This window comes from Juglans microcarpa x Juglans regia, chromosome 5S (assembly GCF_004785595.1).
Source record: "Juglans microcarpa x Juglans regia isolate MS1-56 chromosome 5S, Jm3101_v1.0, whole genome shotgun sequence".
NCBI lineage: Eukaryota > Viridiplantae > Streptophyta > Magnoliopsida > Fagales > Juglandaceae > Juglans > Juglans microcarpa x Juglans regia.
In genome coordinates, this window is record NC_054603.1 from 28,307,870 (window position 1) to 28,333,536 (window position 25,667).

Sequence of the window (25,667 nt, forward strand, 5' to 3'; positions counted from 1 at the left end):
GTCTAGTTTTGAAAATATTTTAGATCCACACAACTCATCCACAACTGGTATGGGATATCTATCATTCACAGTGGCCTTGTTTAAGGCTTTATATTCAACACAAAGGCGCCATGTTCCATCAGCTTTCCTAACTAGTAGGACTGGTGAGGAGTAGGGACTTTGGCTTGGCTTAATCACCCCTGTGGAAAGGAGTTCCTTCACAATCCTTTCTATTTCATCCTTTTGGTAGTAAGGGTGTTTATAGGGTCGCACTGGTATTGGTTTGGGTCCAGGTATCAATGAGATTTAATGGTCTTGGCTATGAGGGGATAGGTCTGGTAGATCAACAAAGACATCAGAAAATTGGTTAAATAGGTCTTTTAGTGAGGGTGGGGTGTCAAGGTCATTCTTCTATACTTCTAGGAGGTGTAACAACACTCCATTTATTTCCTCCACAATTAGTCTTAGGTATCCCACCCACTTCAATCAATTTAGAACTGGACAATCCCTTCAAACATATTGGTTTTCCTGCCACCTCAAACTGCATGGTTAAGTCCTTAAAATTCCATAGAATGGATCCCTAGGTCTGGAGCCAAACTACTCCCAAGGCCAAATCACATCCTGCAAGCATCAGTATGTAGGCTTCTAATATGAAATTCATGTGCTGGATGGACACATTTAGTGGGTCAATTCCACCCTCACTAGAAATCTATTCACCATTAGCAATTTTTACCACTACTTTCTCAGTCACATTCACCCCCCAATCTAGCCTTGCTTACTATAGCTGGGTTAATAAATTTATGGGTATTTCCTGTATCTTTGAGTATGACAACCTAAAAGTCCCCAATCCTCCCTTTTAACTTTATAGTTTTAGAGTTTAAACACCCAGTAATTGCATGTAAGGAGATTTCTGGTGTCTGCTTTAAGTAGGGGTAACAAATCGTGTTAATGAGACGTGTTTATGTCGTGTATATTTTACGATACGGGTCAACTCGAACATGATCCGTTAAGCTTAACAGATCAGATTTCTAAACCTTAACACGACCTATTAAAATAACGGGTTGACACGATACGACCCATTTTGACTTGTTATGAATTAATTAAATGAGTTGAATTGACCCAAATAATCCATTTGACTTGATTAACATAAGTTCACATAAAATTTGAAATCACAATATCTCTCAAAAATATAAAACTAACTACATAAGTCTAAAACTACAATTCAAACAATAAAAATACCAAAATTACAATCCACAGGAAGTGTGGAAGGCAGTTGTGACTCGTATGAATTGACTCAATTGAGAACGAGAGAGTTAGGAAATACGAAATAGGATTAAGATAATTTTGTTTTTAGGTTAGAAATGATATAATTGTAATTTTGAGTAAAAAAATTTAACAGGTCTAAATGGGTCACTAGCGGGTTAAACAGGTTGACCCGTTAGTGACTCGTTAATGAATCGTGTCTTAACGGACCCAGACCCAATAACATCAAACTCAAACCTGCTAATTTCATGTCGTGTTCGTGTTGGGTTAACGAGTCGTATCACATATTGCCACCCCTACTTTTAAGTTCATGACATCCAACATTTCTCCATCCTTCTCCCCAAACCCTACCACCTTTGTCTCGGGTGAGTCATAAATCACCTCAATGAGATATAGCCTTGGATTTTGACACTTATGACCTAGGATCCATTTGGCCTTATAGTAATAGCAAATGTCTTTTTTTCTACGATCTTTCATTTGTGTTTGGTTGATTTTGTGGATGGGAAGTGTGGCTTTGTTAGGATATTTCTGGTTATCAGGTAAAGGGAGTAAGGCTTGTTTAGGGCCTCAAATGAGACACAAAATTTTCATTTGATCTCATTTAATTTGATCTCATCTTATTCCCAAACATAATTCAAATAAAAAATTTTCTAACTAATTATTACAACTTTTTCAAACTTTCAAATAAAAAAATAAAAAATAATTCCAACTTTTTCAAATCCCCAAACAAAAATATTATAAAACTATATTGTTACAATATTTTAATTTTATAATATTTTTTATTCAACTTTTTTTTCTCTCGTTTCCGAAAATCCAAAAAATACGCAACTCAAACTTCACAAACTATCTTACTATTATTTACAAAATTTTTGTCTCATCTCATCTCACTCCATAAACCAGTCCTTAGTGTTTGGGATGGAGAATTTCAGTAGAGTTAGAAGGGTAAGCAAGGCTTATAACAAGCTTTTTGTTGAAACCCAAATTTTCTTCTTGTAATTTGGCCAAGCTATAGACTGAAAGGAGGGTGGGTGGGTTAAACATTTTTACTGGAAGGCGGATTTCATCCATAAGACCACTCAAAAAGTAACTTATCTTATAATGGTTTGATAAGCCCATGAGCCTATTTGAAAGTGACTCAAAATTGGCCTTATAGTCTTCAACAGACCTAGTTTGGCGCAACCTAATCATGGCATCCATGTTGTCATCATAACAATTACGGCCAAATCTAACAAGCAAGGCTTTCACAAATTGTTCCCAGTCAATTAATTGCCCAAACTCATCTAAGTATTGAAACCACACTAGGGCCTTGCCCTCTATGTGAAATGAAATTAATCTTAACTTGTGTTGTGGCAGGGTATTATGGAAATTGAAGAACTGTTATACCTTAAACCAGCCCATTGGGTCCTCACCACAAGACACTGGGAAGTCCAAGCTCATCGCTCTAGCTTGCACCTCTCCCATCTGTACCAAGGCCATGTCCTGCTGCCTTCTAGAGCTATGGGAAAACTCTCATCTATCCTGGTTTTTCTTTTGCAACTCCAGGGTGAGGAAGGAGAAGACATAGGCTCACCTTGAGGGTGAGCAACCTCTAGAAAAGAGAGAGAAAGAGAAGAGATTTTAGATATTCAATATTCAATATTCATTTTCATCACTATTGCAGACCATATAGGCAGAAAGTGGTAACAAACTATAACAAACTTATAGAATATTCCATCTTAGACTACCTAATGTATTACGTGTCCTTTACATGAAAAGAAATAATGTGAATTAAAATAACAACGGATCGGGCACGGGCCCCAGGCCCATTTATTTAAGCTATTTAACTAAAGATAATTATTGGTCTTCCAACCTATTTGATGCTTCTGTCCATCGAAATTGAGGCCTGGCGGTATGCTTAGCCCAAACTACATAAGCCATTTTTCAAACTGCAGTCCACCTTTAGAGCTTCTTCCCAAACTCGACAGAACCCACTTCGACTTCCAAATGCTTCGTGACATACTGGCTTGTCTAATCCCCTCCATTCGGCTATCTTCACCTCTTCTTTAAAAACTTGAGTTGACATACTCCCCTGTCAATGGTAGAGAAAGTAGAGTCTTGAGACAAACCCTTCGCTGCAGCCTACAACATATTACCCCTTCCTATTAAGGTATACCACCATAGTACTCCAAATAATGCGTATGCGTTTCACAACTTTCTAGAATGTTGCATTAACCGCCTACATGATAACTTTTTTTTAGCAGTGAAGAAAGCTTGGGACCAGATCATTTTCTCAATTCTTCAATTATTCTTCTATTTGCATAGCTATAGCACCTGTAATGAGATATATGAGTTTTGATAAAGTAAAGTCAGTACGGTGTATCCTGCCTATCAATACCTACATTTTTCATCCACTTTTCAATCTACTTTCTTTGTATCTCTTGAAGGTTACTTTTTTCTATGATTTATGGTGCTCTTCCTTTCAAATTACATAAATTGGATAGAATGCTCACCTTTTACCATATTCTTATGCATAACTAAATCAAATGTGTTTTCCTTTCTTCGTTTGGCAGGAATAGCACTACACATTATTTGGATGACAAGAAAAGAAATTGTGCAATATGGGACTTCCCCTTATTCTTTGCAACTTGCATCCAAAGCCATAGCTTTATTAGAAGCACTTAAGGAAACTCACAATTATCTGACATCCTCCACTCATTTAACAAGTTTAATATCCAAGACTCGTATTTAGGCCTCGTTTAGATAGTCAGATGAGATGAGATGATCTGTGAATAATAGTAAAATAGTTTGTGAATAGTAATAAAATGGTATGAGTTAAGATGTTTTATGAGATTTTGAAAAATGGGAGAGAAAAATTGAATACAAAAATTGTTAGAATATAATTTTTTAATATTATTTTTGTTTTTGGATTTGAAAGAATTAAATTATTTTTTGTGTTTTATTTAGAAGTTTGGAAAAGTTGTAATAATTAGATAATGATTAGATGAAAATTTGAAAATGAAAAGTATTTGTGTTTCTAGTATTTAGATATTGAGATGAGATGAGATGAAATTCGAGGATCTTGCAATCTAAACGGGGCCTTAACCGTAGTAGTGGCTATTGGGAGTCGGGACAATTAGTTTATTTTGTTGCACGCATGCTCATACCAATTTTAACACTTTTCTTTTTTGTAATCGTCAATGAGTTAATATAAATTAAGAACACAAGAGGGATGTGATCCCAACAAAAACGCATTATATGAGATGTAGAGCAAGAAATGAAAATGAAGAATGGGCAATAAACTATATAAATTGACCTAAACTCATGTTTCTTAGTCAAGCCAGACCAAGGAGAAAACTGCCTACATTGACTCTTTGCATTAGGGGTGGGCAACAGGCCATCGTATCTAGCCTGTCCATCCCATGCTTGGGGCTATCGGGGGATGGAGCCTGAGCTGGGCCCAAGCCAGCCTAGGATTTCTCCTCTTCGACTTGTCTATATATATATATATATATATATATATATTAAAGAAACCAATATTCTTTAATAAAACGACGTCATTTTGGAGAGAAGTCTCCAAAATGACGTCGTTTTAAATTAGGTTTTGTTTTAAAACACCCACCCCCGATCTCCCCCTCTTTCCTCTTTGTCTCTATCGCTGGTCTCTTAGACTCTCTCCTTCTTATCGTCACCCCCAATGGGCCCAGGTATCTCTCTCTCTCTCTCTCTCTCTCTCTTTCTCTATTAGTGGGACGTTGATGATATTGAAAAAGTCCTCGCCATGGGTAGTGGGCAGATATCCATGGGCCAATCCCCTCCCCCCTTCCCCCGATCAACTAGAAAGGGGTTGGGGCTTGAGGGCCAACTTGTCGGCCGTCCGGGGATGCGGGTAACATCCCTACTTTGCATGTTGTCCAATTTGTGAATTATGGACATACTATTTGAGGTTACAAGTGAGAAAAAAGGCTCTTTGGTCCACTATTTGGTGAGTTAAATTGGTAGTTTCACTTCTGTCTTCTCTATAACCCTAGTTAAGAAATGGGAATAGAGTTGAATAGCTAGATTAGACATTTGTGATTGGTGGCAGAGCATCAATAGGTTCCGTTTGGATACTAAGAGTATCTCAATGATTTATGAATAGTAATAAATAATAATAAAGTAGTTTAAACTATCTGAAACATATATGTTCCCAAATAATCACATGTGGTGATACTGGCATGTTCGGCAGTAACGGAGTAGGGAGGGGTTTGAGTTGAGAGATATGAAGCTGGAAATTCAAGTGGTGTCGTATGTGTTGTTAGTAAACACTCCAAAGATAGGGGGATATTAATTTTTTTTTTTTTGAATCAAGAAATCCATCATCTTTCATATCTCAGTAAAATAGTCATTACAACTCTTATCCTGTAACACAACAGAAAACAACCCCTCAGGGCCATCCTCTATCCAGACCAACTCCTCACTAGACATAATAGCAAACTGTGTAAGAAAGTGAGCTACTTTATTTCATTCTCTATATGTGTGTTTAAGTATCCAATTTGGATGTGTACAAAGAATCCCTTTAATATCTTCTATAACCTGTCCATGCCATTCCAAACACTCATCTCTACCATTTATAGCTTTAATCACCTCCAATGAATCACCTTCGAGTACTACCTTCTGTATATTAAGCTTTGCACATAAGCAAATGGCTCTCCATAAAATAGTAGCTTCAACAATCGCAACAGATTGGATACAATCTTTTGGCAGGCATAGAGAAAGCTGTACATTCCCTTCCTCATCTCTAACCACCACCCAGCTCCCATCTTTCTCTGGTTTGCCTTGGAAGCAGCATCCCAATTGACCTTTACAAAGCCTTCTCTGGGAGCTTCCCATCTAACCATCCTTCTCTCCACTGCAGTAGGTTTGATTCTCTTTATCCCCTTCTGTTGTGCTTGTTGGAACTCATTAAGATTTGCTCTTGCTTGCTGCAACACAATCCCAGGGCTAGTAAACTTTTCTTCAAAAATCCACCCATTCCTTCTGAGCCATATATATCGCATAACTGATACCACCAACTCCATACTTTCCAAAGGCAATTCAGCTATTAATTTCCTCCATACCACAACCAAATCCACCTTAGATGACATCCACTTCTGCACTGGACTTTCCTTCTCAGCCCATACATCCATTGCTGCAGGACAGCTCCATAAGACATGGCAACAATTTCATCTTCCCTTAAACAAATAGGACAAACTGGCTTCTTCACCACCTTTCTTCTATAGAGGTTCTCATTAGTGGGAAGACAATTATTAAGGGCCTTCCATAAAAAATTTTTAACCACTCCCGAGGTATTGAGTTGCTACAGTTCTCTCCGCCTTTCTTTGATCTTCCACCCATCAGATGGTTCCCCTTTCAAATCCTTCTTCCTGCTAAGATAAAGATGGTAGGCACTCCTTACACTAAAATACCCATTCTTAGAGTAAGCCCATATTCTTCTATCCTCCAAACCAGAATAGCTCACAGGGATATTGTAGATGACTTCAGCTTCCTCATCATTAAAAGTAGCCTTCACTACCTTTCTATTCCACTTACCATCATTCCCAATCAACTTTGCCACCTTTGCTTCAACATTAAGATACTTAGGAGATTGCACTCGATGAGAAGGTTTATTGGGTAGCCATTTATCCTCCCATACTTTAATGTTTAAACCATTGCCCACTCTCCACACAAGCCCTTCCTTCAACAGTTTCATAGATCCCCATATGCTTCTCCAGATCATAGAAGGTCCATAGCCCAGCTTTGAGTTCAATACATCAGAATTTTTAAAGTACTTAGCCCTTAACACCATAGAAGCAATAGAGTCTGGTTTATTGACAAGCCTCCAACACGGCTTTGCTAAGAGAGCAATATTGAAGCTTTCCAACTCTCTAAAACCAAGTCCTCCAATCATCTTTGCACATCCCACCTTCTCCCAGCTAGCCCATTGAATTTTTTTTCTCATAGTTTTTATAACCCCACCAGAATCTAGCCATAATACCAGCTATTTCCTTACACAACCTTTTAGGCTACCTAAACACAGTCATATGGTATGTAGGAATGGATTGAATAAATGCCTTAATTAAAACTTCTTTAGCAGCAGGAGATAGAAACTGATTTTTCCAGCTGTTGACCTTCTGCCAAACCTTGTCCTTAATTTCTCTAAAAGTGTCATAACGAGCTCTTCCAACCCTTGTAGGCAACCCCAGGTATTTTTCACAGCTACTTTGCACCATTGCCCCAAGATCTTTCACAATCCTCTCTTTCTCTTCCTGTCTAACTCGAGAGCTAAACAACACAGTGGTTTTTTGTAGATTCATGCATTGACCAAAAACTTCTTCATATACCCTTAGGATTTCCTTCACTTTCAACCATTCAGTCCATTTAGCCCTTGCAAAGATGATACAATTGTCAGCAAATAGGAGATGAGAGACCCTTATACCTCCTCTTGCAGCAGCCATTCCTTTGATTTCACCCTTATACTCAGTTGCATTAATAAGGCTACTCAGGCCCTTAGCACACAATAAAAACAGGTAGGGGGATATTGGATCCCCTTGCCTAATGCCTCGTGAGGGATATATAACATCACCTGGCCTTCCATTCACCCACGCAGCATAAGATACAGAAGTTATACCTTCCATAATCAAGCCAACCCATCTCTCCCCAAACCCCATTTTCTGCATAATAGCTTTTAAAAAAACCCACTCAACCCTTTCATAAGCTTTTGAGATGTCCATTTTCAGTGCCATACTTCCTCCTTTCCCCTTGGACCTGGTCTTCATTGAGTGCAGTATTTCATAAGCTGCTATTACATTATCCAAAATCAACCAACCAGGAATAAAGGCACTCTGGTTATTAGCAATGATCTTATAAAGCACCAACTTAAGCCTGTTTGCAAGGGTCTTCAAAATTAGCTTGTACAAAACATTACATAAGCTAATTGGTCTAAAGTCACCAACCTTCTTAGGCTCAGACACTTTTGGTATAAGGGCCACATAAGTAAAATTGATAGATTTGTCAAGTACACCCCCATTTAGAAAACTTAGCACTGCATTACAGACCTTATCCCCAACTGTAGACCAAAAGGTTTGAAAAAAACATGCTGCAAACCCATCAGGGCCAGGGGCTTTCAATGGACCCATTTGCTTGAGGGCTGCCTCAACTTCCTCCCTAGTGAAAACCTTTTCCAATTCATCATTTATCTATTCAGTGACTCGAGACCCAATGGATTGTATCCCCTCCATCACCTGATCACACGAAGAGGCTGCTGTTTTATAAACCTCAGTGTAATATTGTCTAAAGGCCTCCACTACCTCCTCATTTCCTTCCTTTAACTCTGAGTTAGCATCCAAAACATAAATGATTTGGTTCTTTTTTCTTCTTTGCTTAACACAAGCATGAAAGAACTTAGTATTTTTATCTCCTAAGGAACACCAATTTCTTTTTGCCCTCTGCTTCCACCTTATATCCTCATTCTCCAGTAATAAACCCACCTCTTGTTGTAATATGTGAAGTTCTGCAGCATTGTGTGGCCCTTCTCTATCCTGCAGCTCCTTGATTTTCTTGTTCAATAATTCAATATCCTGACATCTCTCCCCATCCCTTCTTCGAAAAGTACTGCTCAACTTGCCACCACACTCTCTCAACATTTTCTGAACACTCACAAGAGGTTCTTTGGCACACTGAGTAGTGTCAACCCAAGCTGTTTTAATTACCTCTTCACATTCATTCTCTTTTATCCAACTTGCCTCAAACTTAAAAGAATACTGTCTTCTTGAACCAAATCTTCTGTCCTGCCTCACATACAACATAATTGGAACATGGTCTGAACTACTTGCTATGAGCCCTTCCACTTTAGCCTTCTCAAACATATTAATCCATTCATGTTAACAACATATCTATCCAGCCTTTCTTTTGCAAAAGTGTGGTATGAATGTCTGTTACTCCAAGTAAAAATGTTACCACTCATTCCCACATCCACCAGTTTCTTCACTTCTAAAGCCTCCCTAAAACTTGAAATCAATTTCTCCTCTCTTCTATTACCTCCCCATTTCTCATTTTGTGATAATAATTCATTGAAATCGCCAGCTACACACCATGCCCTTCCATCAAGTGGATTCAACTGCTTAAGAAGCTCCCAGGATTGCCACCTCTTGCTTGCATCTAGATGTCCATATAATCCAATAAAACACCAGCTTCCTTGATCCCCAACTGTAATAGAGGCACTAATATGCCACTGTGAGTAACTCTCTATCACTACATCATTTTCCACCTCCCAAACAAGGCTAAACCACCTTTTCTTCCCAGTGGATTAATAGCTAAACACCCTTCCATCCCCAATCTCCTTTTTAACTTTTCAACAACAGTAGCTTTAGTAGGTGTTTCAATGAGAAAAACAATTTTGGACCTCTTATTCTTCACCAAAAGGTAAAGATCCTGAACTGTCCGAAAGTTTCCAAGCCCTCAGCAGTTCCAACATATGGTATTCATAATGCCAGGTGCTGCTGCACAGTAGCCACCAACCCTAGTCCATCATCATAGACCATAACATCATAACTTTTCATTTTCTTTCCTTCCACATGCATATCATCACCATCCCCCACACACTCAGTGCCTCTCTTAACCCCAGAATTTATGCTAGAAGACTTACCAAACTTAGGCCTAGTTCTAGCCCTTCTCTTCCATCGTGAAGATCTTGTGCAATTCAAGTTCTGTTCAACTTCATTGGAGCTTAACTTCCCAAACAACAAATTGTTCTTCTGCAGCTCATTCACCTCTTGATCATCATTCCCCACACAAATTAGAGGAATAGTCACTAGTTCTTGAGGTTTCACAAACAACTCCCGATTTTCACACAGTTGAGAACACACATCATCCACTCCCTTTCCCTCCTCAGATACCTCCTCACCCCTCCCTTCCTCTTGAGCCTCCCTTCTCCTCTCTTCTTCATCAACTCCATGAAAAGGATCTGAGCAATCACCCCTATCATCTCCTCTTCCTCTCCTTTTTTGCTCTCCCACCTTGACTACACCTCTTCTATTTTGAGGAAGAGCTCAAAGCCAAACACTATACTGACTTACACTCCCCTCACTCTCCTTACAACCATCCTTACCATGGGCAATTCTTCCACAACTAAAACATAATCTAGGTAATTTTTCATACTGAAAAGGTATCCAAATTTTCCTTCCATCCACAATGATGGTCCTGCACATTAACTTCACTAACCTTCCCCATCGAACTCCCAATCAATTCCCCCATCTGTTTATTCATATAACTCAAAGGTAGATTTAACATTTGCACCCATAGGTACGTATGGTCAAAATCAAACAAGCTTGGTTGCAATCCCCCATTAAAATCAAGCAACATAAATAGGTAACTGTCAAACAACCATGGACAACCATCAAGCACCTTCAATTATCTCGTCGATTAACAAAGGTAATCACAAAGCAATTACCTCCAATTTCTTGAAATTCAAAGGGCTTACCAACCTTCCAGACTTTTTCCATCATAGATCGAGCAACTTCCTTTCTGATTCTGCACTCAGAGATTATCTTCCCAACCAAACTTCTTTCCCCTTTCAGTTCCGTAGAACCACGTACACATTTCCCAATCTCAATTGGACAATCCTCCTCATCGTTTAGCTTTAATCTCTTCCATACTTCCTCCATTTCCTCCATCGCACTGCTAAGCCTGCACTCGCAAGCAAAGAGAACCTTCATTCCTCAGTAGAGGAAGAAGACGTAACTGCTTCACCTCAAAGGGTTCTCCAGAGCAGGAAAAGTGTTGAGAGAAGAAAAAATATTCCTATAAGGGAATATTAATTGGGGTGCCATGTATCATACCTATATATATATTTTTTTATTTAGGAAAACCTAATTGTATTCGTATTCATTTAGAAGTAGCTACATTGTACAACTTATCATTAGAAATCAAATAAATATCCTCATTTGAATAGAGAAATGAGATAAGATAATTTTAGATAAAAATTAAAATTTAAATAAAATATTATTTTTAATATTATTATTATTTTAAAATTTAAAAAAATTAAATTATAATATTTTATATAAAAATTTTAAAAAAATTATAATGATAAGATCAAACCGTTCTCTTATCTGCTTAATCGAGGCAGACCCCTCTTTCATCCAATACTGTTAGAGCAGTGCTATTCTGCCACCTGAGTAGTACGGCAGAATAGCACCACTTGTTTATACCGTTAGTTAATTTTTGTGTTTTTATTTTTTTTATTTTTTTAATATATTTAACTATTTTAAAAAAAAAATTATATCAATACACGTGAAATCACATTTTTAACTGCCAAGTAAAAAAAAAAAAAAAAAATTTCTAAAACGATATACTTTAACGGTCAAGGAGAGGCGGTAGACAAATTTTTTTCGTACTGTTAGCCATCAATGTATCAAACGTACTGATTACATAATAATAATAATAATAGATAATAATAACAATAATAATTTGAAATTGGAAAGTTTTGGCTACAAACTCTGGTCCGATCATGATGGCAGAGTGATTACAGGTAGACTTGCGAGCTCCATTCGTTTCTTCGTCTTCGGTTCTTAGGGCAACCTCGCTGCAGATCCTGTACCAAAAGAAGAGCTTAAATCCAGGTCTCTCCTCCTCCCTCTGTGTGTGTGTGTGTGTGTGTGTGTGTGTGTGTGTGAAGAACTAGCAGATCCGGTGGGTCTTTAAAGAACTTCTGTTCTGATAAGCATGCCCGAAAACTGCGAGCTGTTACAGCAAAATATGAGTAGTCGTAGACTCGCGAGTGTATTTTAGTTTCTATGTAATTGGTTGCTGGAAATTTGAAGCTGCGATTATGAATCCCGATTCTATATTTGATACGTAATACGTAATCTCGAATTTCCAGGAATTGAGAATTTGATTCTTCGAAACCCGTTGGAGAACATGAAAATAAAAACATTGGCTTCTTTGTCGAGTTTCTTCATAACGATAGAACTCACAATACAGTATCTTTGGAAGTGTTCTACACTGTATTGATGTCTCCCACGTCCAAAATAAATATACAACTAAGACGATGATGTTTTATTGCAAGACCTAACGTATTCTCGTCCCAGTTGATAAGGAAAGAGTTATTGATTTTAATTTTTAGCCACGCTAACTCCAAGTTTTTAACTATTAAATGTAAGTTTGCTGTTTCATTTTGATATTTCACAGTTCTTGGTCTCTCTCTCTCTCTCTCTCTCTCTCTCTCTCTCTCTCTCTCTAATTCTATTTTCTTCACAAGTGCTTCCCAATTCTTTAGCCAGTTAAATTCCAATTTTAATTTTATTCACTCCAAATGTTCGCTATTATCTGTATTTATCACTTGATTCAACTAACGGACTAATAGTAGTGAAGAGACATATGCCTGCTTTTAGTTGATTTCAACGAAGAATATGATGTGTGCGCTCATAATAAAAGTTGACTTTAAAATTTTATTTAGTGGACTTAATTAGTTAACTCATAAGCTACTGATGAAGGAAAAAGGAGACACAAAACTCATAAGCTACTGTGACTCGGGCAACACTATTTGTGTGGTGGTTCTTTGTGCAGGACAAAACGTAGCTTATTTTTGTTGCACAATGGACTGTATTGGTTTGTTGTTGTAGTGATGGAATAATTATTTTATTTATATGTTATACTAATAAATAAAAAATGTTATGAGATACTTTTCAGATGATAGTGATGAGTCCCACAAGGAATTGTCTTTTAGAAAATAATATGGGTCCTGAAACCTTACACGCTCCAACATATGGATTACTTTTCATATGGATTGGTTTCGTACAGTTGGGTCCCGCAGTTACTTTTCATAAATAACAAATTTTATGAGATGCTATTCTTTATATGGGTCCTGCAGGGAATTTTCGTTCAGCTGAACAATGATGAGTTAATATGAAAAAAGTGAGATTTTTTCAGATGAAATAAGTTGTGTGTGTTTGGATGGAGAGTATATTCATCCGTATGTTACAATCTGAGATAATCTCAGATAGACTTTGCATCCAGATGCAACCTTAGTTTTCCCAAGTTGGTCATGTGCTACATGAAATGGTTTGTGCAAAAATCCTCCATATGATTTTTTTGATCGGTAAACAAGATTTTATTGATCAAAAGAATAGGCAAAAGCCCAAGTATACCATATGATTTATTTCCTATCCTAATATTAGCCATTTACTAAGGATTCTGCTTTTTAACGAATTATTTTTGCATGAGTTCATATTGCTAAAGAAGTTTTATTTTTAACCTGGATTCTTATTATTTAAAAAAAAAAAAACAATAAGAAAAATATACTACAATTACAATCATTTCTCAACCAAGGAGTTTATTCCTTGACATTGAAGCAGTCTCATTACTTCATTGATCTTTGTTATACTTTTGTCCATTCATGTCAGAAAGGGGATAAATTTTTTTGATAAGTAAGAAAGGGGATAAATGGGCCCACAAAAATGAAGCATCTCAAGTGAATTTTGTTTCACTTGATACTGAAAATGCTTTTTTTTTTTCATGTGAACATGCATCAAATTGGCCTTTTAAATAAACATTTCATTCCTTTCTCAGGGTAAAAGAATGAAGTTTCTTTTATTTTTTCCTTTTGTTGGTTAGTCTTGAATTTGGGTTGAGAAGTGTTAATTTATTACATAGAGTCTGGATCTCTTATTAATTTGGTATCCCATGCTGTATTTGAGCAGGCAAAGAATCTGATTTTGCTCGAATTGATTGATATGGGGAGTTTTGCTAAACCAGAAAATGCTTTGAAACGAGCTGAAGGTAAGTGGCAGATATTTATGCTGCTTTTTCTGACTGGTGAACCTTCTTTCTAGTAGGTTGCTTCAAATGATAGATCTATATCTGAGATCTTTACTGCATTGCTTGAAACTGTGGTTTCATACTTAAGTTCAAACAAACAATACTAGCAATGCTATTGCTTATGGTGCTATACATGGGAGCTCATTTAACCCCTTAAACAATATACTTTTCTTTTAGCTTGAATGAGCAACTTTTTTTCTTGAATTGATTGAAGCTTCAAATCACTTCTTGTGGCTGTGAATACCACATGGGTTGACAGGTTTTCTTATTTAGTTACTAGATTCTTCAGCTCGCTTTTGTAATGTGCCTAGAGATTGACATTGGAGATACGCATCTTTTATCCTTCTCTAGTGCTTGAATACTTCAGCCTCATGCATTTATCACTTGATGTAGTGCCTTCACTAAAGACACATCTACTTATTTTGCCTGAGTTTTGGCTTGATCATATGTTCTTGAACTGACACACTGGCATGTATATGATACAGAGTTGATTAATGTTGGACAGAAGCAAGATGCTTTGCAAACACTTCATGACCTTTTCACCTCAAGGAGACATAGAGCATGGCAAAAGCCACTTGAAAGGAGCATGTTTAAGTATATAGAGCTGTGTGTAGACTTGCGCAGAGGTCGGTTTGCCAAGGATGGACTCATTCAGTATCGTATCATATGTCAGCAAGTAAATGTTGGTTCTTTGGAGGAGGTGATCAAGCATTTCATGCATCTATCAACCGAGCGAGCCGAACAAGCTCGTACCCAAGCACAAGCCTTGGAAGAAGCTCTTGATGTTGAAGATCTAGAAGCAGATAAAAGGCCGGAAGACTTAATGCTAAGCTATGTGAGTGGAGAGAAAGGAAAAGATAGATCTGATCGGGAGCTTGTGACACCATGGTTTAAGTTTCTTTGGGAAACGTATAGAACAGTGCTTGAAATATTACGAAACAACTCAAAATTGGAAGCACTATATGCGGTTAGTAAATAGAATCCTTTCCTTTGGTATTATTGCTGGGGAGGTGCATTTCGACTCATTAAGTTTATAACTGCCTCGCATGGACTACTTATAAAAACAACTGCCTTACATGGACTATTATTGCTATATTTTATTTCTTTTAAATAATTATCACAGTTTTTTTTCTTGATATTTGATGGCATAGTTCCATAGAAGATAATAATAACAATGGAACTTTTTATATCTTCAGTACACGCAAAGGCTGATCTTGTGTGTTGTATTTTTACATGTTATTTACTAACTTTGACATTAAGGAGTATGCCATTCAAATGATGAGTTTTCTGCCCTGAGGGTTAGTATAAGTGGAATGTGATTATTTATTTGCCCCTTGTGTTTATATTGTATAAGTGTTAAATAAGGTAATTACTCGTGTGTATTCATGACTTTCTTGTATCTCTAGGAAATCATGCATAGGTGTTGCTCTTTTATATGCCCCATGTACTTGGGCTATGCCTACTTTCTATCATCAATAAAATTCTTATTTACCGATCAAAAAATGTGTGTTACATCTTTTAGTCACAGTGAAGGTCTTCTGGACTTGGGTTATAACACTTCAAAACTAATTGCTGGTTAAATAGTAAGTAAAACATGAACATTGACTGCCTTTTTTAATAAATAATGCCTGCGTTTTAGAAGCTGCTATAGCATACTATTATCAGTAATCTTGAATGTTTTTTTTTTTTTTCAAATTCTAGATAGAGGAAAGTGGTTAATAAACCTGCTGAATTCACCAATTTTCCCATTGGCTTGTGTGGGAAAGAAAATTTGATTACAAAGAGTGATTCTACCCCCAGTCTGCAGCCAGAGAAGCAACAGATGCACACTTTTGGGAGAGAATATCTGCTGTATATTAGATTAGTGGATTTGAACCCCAATGAACCTCTGAACATCTGTTAGAAAAGAAAGAACAAATAAAATGTAAGAAGCAGACAAGTAATCATCTGTTTCTGGGAAGAAATTGAGTCCTACTGAGAGGTCCACTAGAGATCACAATGTTGAAGAAAGAACAAGATGTTTCTTTTGTTCCACTTTTAGATGATCAGAAAAGAAAGAAATGGTTAATATGTTTAAGATAGGTACTTATTTACAAAATACCATCTCAATTTATCCTATTTCATCATCTCTGGGACATGATATGGCGCGGAAGGATGAGGACTTCTTGTTACTAACTTTAGCATTAAGGAGCAAGCTATTCAAATGATTAGTTTTACCGCCTGGGCTAGTATAAGTGGAATGTGATTACTTATTTGCCCCTTGTGTTTATATTGTTTATTCGTTAACCTAGGTTTTTTTTGTGCGTGTGTTACATCCAATAAGAGTTAATGCTTGAACAAAAATCCATCATTTTGCATCATTTTCTGATTTATTTCATCATTTTTATCTACCACTATATTCTGTGTTTGAGTTTTTATTTTTATTTTTTTTGCATATCTTGTTGGTGCACTCAGTAACCTGCACTTTCAATGGATTAAATGAAGCTTTATTAAACTTCAAATTTTGTGTAGATGACGGCACATCGAGCTTTCCAGTTTTGTAAGCAATACAAACGAACAACAGAGTTTCGCAGGCTGTGTGAGATCATAAGGAATCATTTGGCAAATCTCAATAAGTATCGAGACCAGAGGGACCGGCCTGATCTATCAGCTCCAGAAAGCTTGCAACTGTATGCTGACACAAGATTTGAGCAGCTAAAAGTTGCCACTGAGCTTGAACTCTGGCAGGTTTACTGTCTTCCTTTTACTATTATGTGCATTTAGACAGGTTGGTTGAGTGTAAACAAAGAATTAAATCACAATTTGCCTATTAGTCATGTTAAAAACCGCATCTCTTTCGTTAAAATTTTTCTGCATATTTCTGCAGGAAGCCTTTCAATCTATTGAAGATATTCACGGACTGATGTGTATGGTTAAGAAGACGCCCAAATCATCCTTGATGGCTGTTTATTATGCTAAGCTAACTGAAATATTTTGGATTTCTTCTAGCCATTTATATCATGCTTATGCATGGTTCAGGCTTTTCTTATTACAGAAAAGCTTTAATAAGAACCTGAGCCAGAAGGATTTGCAATTGATAGCATCATCTGTAGTATTGGCTGCCCTTTCAGTAAATACTTATGATCACACCCATGGTGCATCTCATTTGGATATAGAGAATGAGAAACAGAGGAACTTGAGAATGGCTAATCTCATAGGATTTAATCTTGAGTCTAAATTTGAGAGCAAAGATGTGGTACTGTAAATTATTTAACTGCATTTTGTCTCATTTTACTTGATTCATACAGTTTTGCAGTTCTGATTACTTTCTCTCTGTTCCTTTCTTGTTTTTCCCAGCTCTCAAGGTCATCCCTCCTTTCTGAACTAGTAAGAATTCTTCTTTTCTAGGCTATGCTTCTCTTTGTTCCTTTTTAGTTATTGGTTTCATTCTTGTGGTGAATATTGCATACATTCTTTTGTGGATGGCTTTCAGTATATACTTGTACATTGTAGACTAGACAATATTTTTTCGAGATTATTGACATTTGGCTTTATGATGTCCTTTTTATAGATGCTGTTTAGTTGATGCAATTGGTACCCCTTGTTATTGGTGAATGCCTTGGTTGTTGTTGAGCTTAAACAAATTATCTTTTCTTTTAGCCTTCTGCCATGGCTGCAGTTCCTCTCCATGAAATGCTGATAGAGATCTTGATCACGAAGTTAGTAAGAAATTTTGGACTTCAATTTTGTAGTGAGGCAATGCTAAATCATCCTGATAAGGGAATATTCATCCAGAGTCCCTTATGCATCTTGATCCTATTTGGAGGTCCTATTATTTGATTTTCTTTTTCAGTGGGTTGGGAATGCTTGTTACTGATATGGCCACTTAAGCATGCCGATAGAGGTCTTGATCACAAAGTTAGTAAGAAATTTTGGACTTCACTTTTGTAGTGAGGCAATGCTAAACCATCCTGATAAGGGAATATTCATCTAGAGTCCCTTAGAGCACTGGCATTGGCTTAAGCAAATGCCAGTGCATCTAAATTTATGGCTTTTTATCTCTTAAATTTGCTGCATTGGAGTAGTCATAACTTGCTAGCTTGACATTTGAGCTACAGTATATGTAAACTCATCTCTTATCTTTGAAGTAATACTATTCATAGCCAAAAGAATATTTTATTACAATATTTTAGGTTGAGGAAAATTTATAGTTGGGAAATAGGTTGAGGAAAAATAATAGTTGGAAAATAATAATTTAAGTAAAAATTAAATTATTAATTAACATATGGTTAATGTAGTTACAAAATATGAAAAAAAAAATTAAAAAAATTATTATTAAAAAAAATATATTATATTATTATTTTGACTAATCCAATGTGGAGTTTTGATAAGTAAATAAGTAACTTTATTGAATAGAATGAAACTAGGCAATGCCCAAGTGCATAGGAAGTATACAAAGTGAGACACCTAACTACATTCTAGTGAACTGAAAAGAAGATAGAAGCTCATGGGCATTCCCACCCTTCAAAACAATAGCAGAAAACTACTGTAAAAGAGAGAATATAAAAAAATTCCAGATTTCCCCCACTGCATGCTCCTTGTTGTTAAAACACCTATCATTCCTTTCTGACCATAGGCACCACATTAAGCACAAAGGTATCATACGCCACGCTGCTGCCAATTGTCCACTGATATGCCTCCTGTTCCAGCACACTAGTAATTCCACCACACTCTTAGGCATTACCCAACTCAGTCCAGCTCTATCTAGGATACCAGCCCATTATTCCCCCGCCACCTCACAATGTAAAAACAAGCCAATGTAGAGTTTTGGCTTGAATGGTTTTGGATTCATGGAAAACATGTACTTTTAGCTAAATTTTGGATATGACTTTGATGAAACTAATGCTAATGCTCAAATTATGCATCTTGATCCTATTTGGAGGTCCTATTATATGATTTTCTTTTTCAGTGGGTTGGGAATGCTTGTTGCTGATATGGCCACTTAAGCATGCTTGAATTTTTTATGTGATATAATGTTCTCGTTTGTTGTGTGCCTCTAATTTCACTTCTTTGGGAATCTAGTTTTTTTTTAAATGTGTTTGCCTCTAGTACAACCCTCCAGTTATGAAGAAATCCTTAATTATCTGTTTACTTGGGAAATAATCTAGGCTGTAACTTACTGATATTGAACCTTTCTCCAAGTATTTTTTACAATATTTTTTTCTCAATCAAGTTAGTTATTCTGGGCATCATTGCAGGTTTCCAAAGGTGTAATGTCTTGTGTGATTCAAGAAGTGAAGGACCTTTATCATCTTTTAGAACATGAATTTTTCCCTCTAGATCTTGCTTCAAAAGTTCAGCCGTTGTTAGCCAAAATCTCAAAGTTTGGGGGCAAGCTTTTGTCGGCTCCTTCTGTCCCTGAATTGCAATTGTCTCAATATGTTCCTGCAATGGAAAAGCTTACCACCTTGAGATTGTTGCAGCAGGTGCATTTTTGTGTCTGTCTTGATGGTTATAGTTTTTTGGATATAAATTTATTGCTTTCCATGCATTTGGTCTTGATTTTCAATAAGCTTCCCTTTCACTTTACAGGCATCCCAGGTGTACCAGATGATGAAGATTGAAAGTTTATCTAGGATGACTCCATTTTTTGATATTTCTGTTGTGGAAAAGATATCTGTGGATGCAGTCAAGTATAATTTTGTGGCCTTGAAAGTGGACCATATGAAGGGTGTTGTTATTTTTGATAACACGGTAAGCTTATGCTTGTGCCTTCAAATTTTGTGCTTTTGGTTGCCTTCCCAACCTGTTGGATACAAGTGTCCAAATTGTGAGGATAAATGGTCCACATGGCTAGGTTGGGATTTCTTGAAGCACCATGTACATACATGGGATAAGTGCACAGGGAAAAATGGAGGACAAAAAAAAAGTTGCTGTTCATGTGAACAGTGTGAAGCATTTCTGTGCACTTATCCTGTCTTAAGCATTTCTGTTTCTTGTAATGGTACAGATAAACATGTTTGATAGGTGATAGTCTATGTAAAAATAGTATTTTTCTTTTAATTTTCCTACTTGTCATTTTAAGTTGCAACTCTGCTGGAAAATTGTGGTGGACCAATGTTTTCAGGCTTGGATAGGACTGCAAACCTTTGCTAGGGGGGCTATACTTTGGTACTAGTTCACCAACAGTTTAGGTTTGTTTGGGAACTTTGATTTTGTGAGAACCATTTTGGATTGGATGGATTTGCTGTATTTGTATGACCATTTTCTTCCTATAGTGTTTTTAGGAGGGCCACTGGGGGGGGGGGGGGGGGGGGGGGGGGGGGGGGGGGGGGGGGGGGGGGTGGAGGGTCGAGAGAGAAAGTTTGATTTTTTTATTCACATTACAGGGGTGCAGGTGTAACTTGTGTTAAAGGGTGCATGTTTGGGAATTCTGTACAAACCAGATTGTCCTCGATTTATTAAGTTGGATAATTACTCAGAAGTAGTTTTACTGTTTTCATAGGTATGAAAAAAAAACTGTCTAAGTATGAGTCTGTTGTTAGGTTATATTTTGGCCGTGGTTATTTTCATTATTGATTGTCATGAAATGCCTCAATTCACTGGTAATTGCCATATCAATGCATCTATTTAGGCCCCATTTATGTAGCTGAATTTCTCCTATATATAGGGACTGTACTCTCACCTGGTCCTTAGTATTGGGTTCAAGATGGGACTTAAAATTGTATAATTGGTCTGGTGGGTCAGCCAGTGTGGAACACCCAAAAAACTGATGTTGGATCCTATGCTTTTGCATGCCTGAGTTCTTGCTCAACTTTCAGACTCCATTTCCGCATATCTACATCTTCAGCTGAGCTACACCAGCTACACTAATTGTGGTGTTTGTTTTTTGTGTTGGGGTTATATTCTGCAATCTGTTTCCCAACAAGCATTTGATCTTGCACTTGAGCTACATTCCTACTGGCTATGATTATCCCGAGCAACAAGTGATTCTTTGTATTTAGTAATATCAACTTTTCTGTTTTAATTCCCATTCTAGATTTTGTATTGACATAATCTATCACGTCCATCTGGAATGATAACATTCTAACTGAATCATTCACTAAGGAAAGTTAGATAAGCTAACACCAAAGGAAGAAAGGTAATATTGCTCCGATGATCATGGATGTACTGCTATGTACATTGTGATTATCATGCTAAGGTACTAAATTCATACATGGTGTGCTGCATGGTCAGCAGATTTAATGGTTTGAAGGGCCTCTCTTAAGGCGATAATTCTAAATTTCTGCTATATCACCTCCTTAAAGGAAGTTGGTGTTTATAGTTCATGGTGTGGATGTGGCTTACTTTGGCTGTTCTTGTTTTTCAGAGTCTTGAGTCAGAGATTTTAAGAGATCACTTGGCCACCCTTGCAGAAACTTTAAATAAAGCTAGAGCAATGATTTATCCTCCTGCTAGAAATGCCTCAAAAATTGGTGAATTGCTTCCCAGTTTAACTGAGATTGTGGATAAGGAACATAAGAGACTACTTGCTCGAAAATCCCTCATTGAGAAACGCAAAGAAGAAGAAGAGCGCAAACTTCTGGAGAAGGTTCTTTGTAAACTAATATTCTTGCCTGTGCCTTGTAACTTGATGTTTTAAGCTTTAGTTGTGATTAAATTGTTTCCTAAGGAATCTTTTTTGTCTTTGAAGGAACGTCTGGAAGAGTCAAAGAGGATGGAACTACAAAAGATAACTGAGGAAGCAGAAAGAAAAAGACTGGCTTCTGAGTATGAGGAGAGGAAGAATGAAAGGATACGTAGGGAAATAGAGGAGCGGGAACTTGCAGAAGCCCAAGCTCTTCTTCAGGAAGCTGCACAACGTATTAAATGGAAAGGAAAGAAGCCGGTCATAGAGGGAGTGAGTTGAAGAGTGGTTTTATTTTATTTTTATCTGCTTAGCAAAGGTTCAGAAAGTATTGACATTTTCTCAATACAGGAAAAACTTACGAAGCAAAGTGTGATGGAGTTGACTTTGAGTGAGCAACTCCGAGAAAGACAGGAAATGGAAAAGAAATTGCAGAAAATTGCCAAAACCATGGATTATTTGGAGAGAGCAAAAAGAGAAGAGGCTGCTCCCCTGGTTGAAGCTGCATATCAACAGCGTTTAGTGGAGGAGAAGCTATTACATGAACACGAGCAACAGGTATTCCTAAAATTATTGCAGCATCCTGAAGGATTGCTTTCTTGCAAATTTGGAGATCTCTTTTTTGAGAAGTTCTATTCTGTACTTCTTTTGTTTGCATATAGTAAAGTTTCATTCGTATCATGTCCTGCAAATTGATTCTTGTTCACAAATCATTACCCCTGTTCCCTCCCCCCTCTGACCCTTAAGTTCATCACTATGCTTGCCGGTTGTCCTGTGGTACTCTGCAGCAAGATATTGAACTTAGCAAACAGCGCCATGCTACAGAGAAAAAGGAGAAGGAGAGGCTGGCTCCAATTAACCACAATAAGGTTAGTACCTGATTTGGTCTGTAATTAACTTATGTCTGGATATCTAGGGATGCTTTAGTCTTTAGGCATTCAAAGACTGCTGAACTTATATTGATTATAAGGTGTGCGTCTTGGAAGTGGTTCCCAGAATTCATACTGTTCTGCTCCCATATTTATCCTGGAGTTCTATTTTCTCATCAGGCTTACCACATCCTGTTTTATGACATCACACAAATGTAAAAATGTTGTCATTTTGGCAGTCTTTGGCTGTGCCTTGACAAACTATGAATTTTTTTTTCCCCTTCTTTTTTTGGGTGCAGGAAATATTTCAAGAAAGGGTTGTCAGTTGCCGGGAAGAAGAATATGCCAGATTGAGAGGGGAGAGAGAGGACCGAATCTCACAAATCTTGCATTCCAGGAGACAAGAGAGAGAGAAGATGAGGAAGTTGAAGTTTTATTTGAGTTTAGAAGAGGAAAGGCAGAGAAAATTGCATGAGGAGGAAGAAGCACAGAAGCGCGAAGGTAAATTACTTCTGTTCATCACAACTTTTTGTTTTTCATCCAGTTATAAGTTTGTAAAGATGAAGGAAATGCTTCATCCCTCTTACCATCTGTTACCATGAATTGCTTTGATAATTAACTTGTTTCATTTTGGTGATGTATTTACTTTTTCATTACCCAGTTATTTGCTGATGTAAATTACCATTGGATCAGAGAAATGGTTTGTCTTTCTTAATATGTCATAATGTATAATTCTTGCGGTTTTGTGACTTCCAGAAGCCGAGAGGCGAAGGAAGGAGGAGGCCGAGCGCAAAGCAAAATTGGACAAGATTGCAGAAAAGCAGAGGCAAAGAGAACAAGAACTGGAAGAAAAAGAGAGGCAAAGGAGAGAAGCGCTTTTGAGGAGGTCCACTGAGGGGCCTTTAAAGCCTTCTGAGCCGCCCACTGTGGCCACCCCAACGGAGTTGGTATCTGCTGCTCCAGCTGTTGCTGTAGCTGCACCAGCACCAGCACCAGCACCTGGAAAATTTGTCCCAAGGTTCAGGCGGGAGAGAACTGAGAGCTCCGGGCAGGCTCAACCTCCAGAATCTGATCGTTGGGGTGGAGGCAGACAGGATGACCGAATATCCCAAGCTGATGATAAGTGGCGTAGGGATGACCGCAGATCCTCTGGTGGGTCGTCATTTGGTGGGGGTGGCAGTTCAAGGTCTACTTCGACATGGTCATCATCCAGGATTCCCCCTCGTGGATCTGAACGCTGATTTTCAATTAAAGAGGCCAACTTTGGAGGTTTAGCAGCTGATTTTAACAGCCGGCTTTGGAGATTTTGCAGCTGATTTAACAGCCCACTTTGGAGGTTTTAGCAGCTGATTTTAACGGCCAGCTTTGGAGGTTTAGCAATTAGGCTTTTCCTGCCAAAATGTGGTTGTGGTTCTTTTCTGAATTTCGCTTCATGTGCTGGGTTGTTTATTTAATTTTTCAGTTCTTATATTTATTTATTCTTAATTAAGATTTTACTAGTTTGCTTAATTCATTTGGGATTTTGTTCCCAGCATGTCTAGCTTGGTTTAATGAATTTTGTTCTGTACGATGTAGGCAGGCCTCCTCTGTTGGGGCTTTTTTCCTTCTTTATTGCGTCAGACCTACACACAGACACAGTGGAGGGGTATAAAATATTAAAATGAATCAAACACAATGGGGGAATTCAAAAAAAAAAAAAAAAAATTTACCATCCTACATTCTATAAAAAGTATTCACAGAAAAACATTTATACCTTGTGAAAAAGTTATTAGTGTGAAAATAAATATTAATTGATGTAGAGAATTTCTCTAATTCGTAAAGATGCATTTAGAAATAATAATTCTTTTTATCAGTAATTATTTATCACTCTATATTTTATATCTTATAAAAATAAATAAGCTGTCAAATGTGAAGTGTCGAGATAAATAATAATTGATATATAGTAAAATTTATTCAGAAAAGTCTAAAACACTAATGAATTTGGTCCCACCACTATCTGCCCCTACCACTTCCAATCCATCAACAACCATAACCTAAATGATGGCAAAGAATAATCGAAACAAACGACAAGGATAGGTGGAGATTAGAGGTCAATTAAGAAAAATATCTTCTGTAATGATTTGTCTCAAGAAATGTGACTTACACCAAACGGTAACAACTCAACAGCCATCAGAGTCAGAAGATAATGCAGAAGCAACTGAAGATAGTAATTCAACTTGGGGATAAAATAGAAATGCAGAAGTCAAAGAAGATAATGATTATGATAAGAGAAAATAGCAAATTAATTTGTAATCTTCAATTCCTGTAACTCATTGTAGGAAGATGAATCATCATCAAGGAATTAAAAAAGAGGGGTGTTAGGCTGCCGTCGGCTGGGCGTGCCGCTTAGTATGAATTTATTTATTTTTATATATTTTAATATTTGTAAAAAATAAAAAAAAATATATTAATATATTAAAAGTTATTTTCTTAATTATTAAGTAAAAAATAAAAAAATAAAATACATAAGTGATCAAAGTATAGAGATAAACTTAGGCGGCATAGTAACATTTTTCATTAAAAAAAATTCAATACTTTTGATCACATTCCATTTTCTAACATTTGTCCTCTTCATAATTGATAGAAGGGAAAAATATAATAAGGCCTTGTTTGTTTTCATAATCATTTTCATCTCATCTAATCTAATTATTATAATTTTTTTAAATTTTCACACAAAATAAAATAAATAATTTAATATTTTCAAATCTCAAAATAAAAATAATATTAAAAAAATATTTTATTCAACTTTTATTTCAACTCATCTTATCTCGCAAAAACAAACCATGCCTAAATCTCAGATGTTGAACGTGATTAAAAAAAAAAAGAAAAGAAGAGAGAGATATCCTCTTCCACCTTCGTTAATAGAAGAGTGTCCTGGTTGCAATTTTAGAAAGGAAAATTCTATACACCATACTACTATCTCATTTTCATCTTACTAAATATAATGTGACATATTTATTACCATTAAATAATTATTTATTGCATGCTTCTTTATTATTTAATGGTGATGAATGTATCATATACCACTTAGTATGATTAAAATAAGATAAGAATATAATGTATAATATTACTCTAATGATGTAATATATAACGATATCAAC

The 25,667-nt window shown here is 36.8% G+C and overlaps 2 protein-coding genes across 4 annotated transcripts; one reads left to right on the forward strand and one right to left on the reverse strand.

Moving 5' to 3' along the window:
• Window positions 1–8,435: 8,435 nt before the first annotated feature.
• LOC121267278 lies at window positions 8,436–9,104 on the reverse strand. Its single transcript, XM_041171126.1, has one exon. It carries the CDS (start codon window positions 9,102–9,104, stop codon window positions 8,436–8,438), a length of 669 nt encoding a protein of 222 aa, XP_041027060.1.
• Window positions 9,105–11,704: 2,600 nt separating this feature from the next.
• On the forward strand, window positions 11,705–24,099 carry LOC121266964 (eukaryotic translation initiation factor 3 subunit A-like). 3 transcript variants are annotated; one of them, XR_005940950.1, is made up of 16 exons: window positions 11,716–11,855; window positions 12,116–12,390; window positions 13,935–14,013; window positions 14,538–15,019; window positions 16,564–16,779; window positions 16,919–17,287; window positions 17,389–17,418; window positions 19,290–19,517; window positions 19,624–19,785; window positions 21,401–21,622; window positions 21,725–21,931; window positions 22,010–22,216; window positions 22,447–22,527; window positions 22,827–23,028; window positions 23,284–23,863; window positions 23,899–24,099. XR_005940950.1 is itself a non-coding variant. In XM_041170831.1 (14 exons), the coding sequence occupies exons 2-14, from the start codon at window positions 13,968–13,970 to the stop codon at window positions 23,766–23,768; spliced, it is 2,937 nt and encodes a 978-aa protein (XP_041026765.1). In that variant the 5' UTR covers window positions 11,705–11,855; window positions 13,935–13,967; the 3' UTR covers window positions 23,769–24,099. The 3 variants fall into 3 exon arrangements, 1 of the variants encoding a protein (XP_041026765.1); XR_005940949.1 differs by lacking the exon at window positions 12,116–12,390 and having other exon boundaries at window positions 11,705–11,855; XM_041170831.1 differs by lacking the exon at window positions 12,116–12,390 and having other exon boundaries at window positions 11,705–11,855; window positions 23,284–24,099.
• Window positions 24,100–25,667: the final 1,568 nt, after the last annotated feature.

Excerpts from the sequence above, each read along its gene's own strand:
- LOC121266964 (XM_041170831.1), top strand. The coding sequence starts at position 13,968 with ATGGGGAGTTTTGCTAAACCAGAAAATGCTTTGAAACGAGCTGAAG. Across the intron at positions 17,288-17,388 it reads AATTTGAGAGCAAAGATGTG|CTCTCAAGGTCATCCCTCCT; the intron begins GTACTGTAAATT and ends TGTTTTTCCCAG. Across the intron at positions 22,217-22,446 it reads TACATGAACACGAGCAACAG|CAAGATATTGAACTTAGCAA; the intron begins GTATTCCTAAAA and ends GGTACTCTGCAG.
- LOC121267278 (XM_041171126.1), bottom strand. The coding sequence starts at position 9,104 with ATGTTTGAGAAGGCTAAAGTGGAAGGGCTCATAGCAAGTAGTTCAGAC.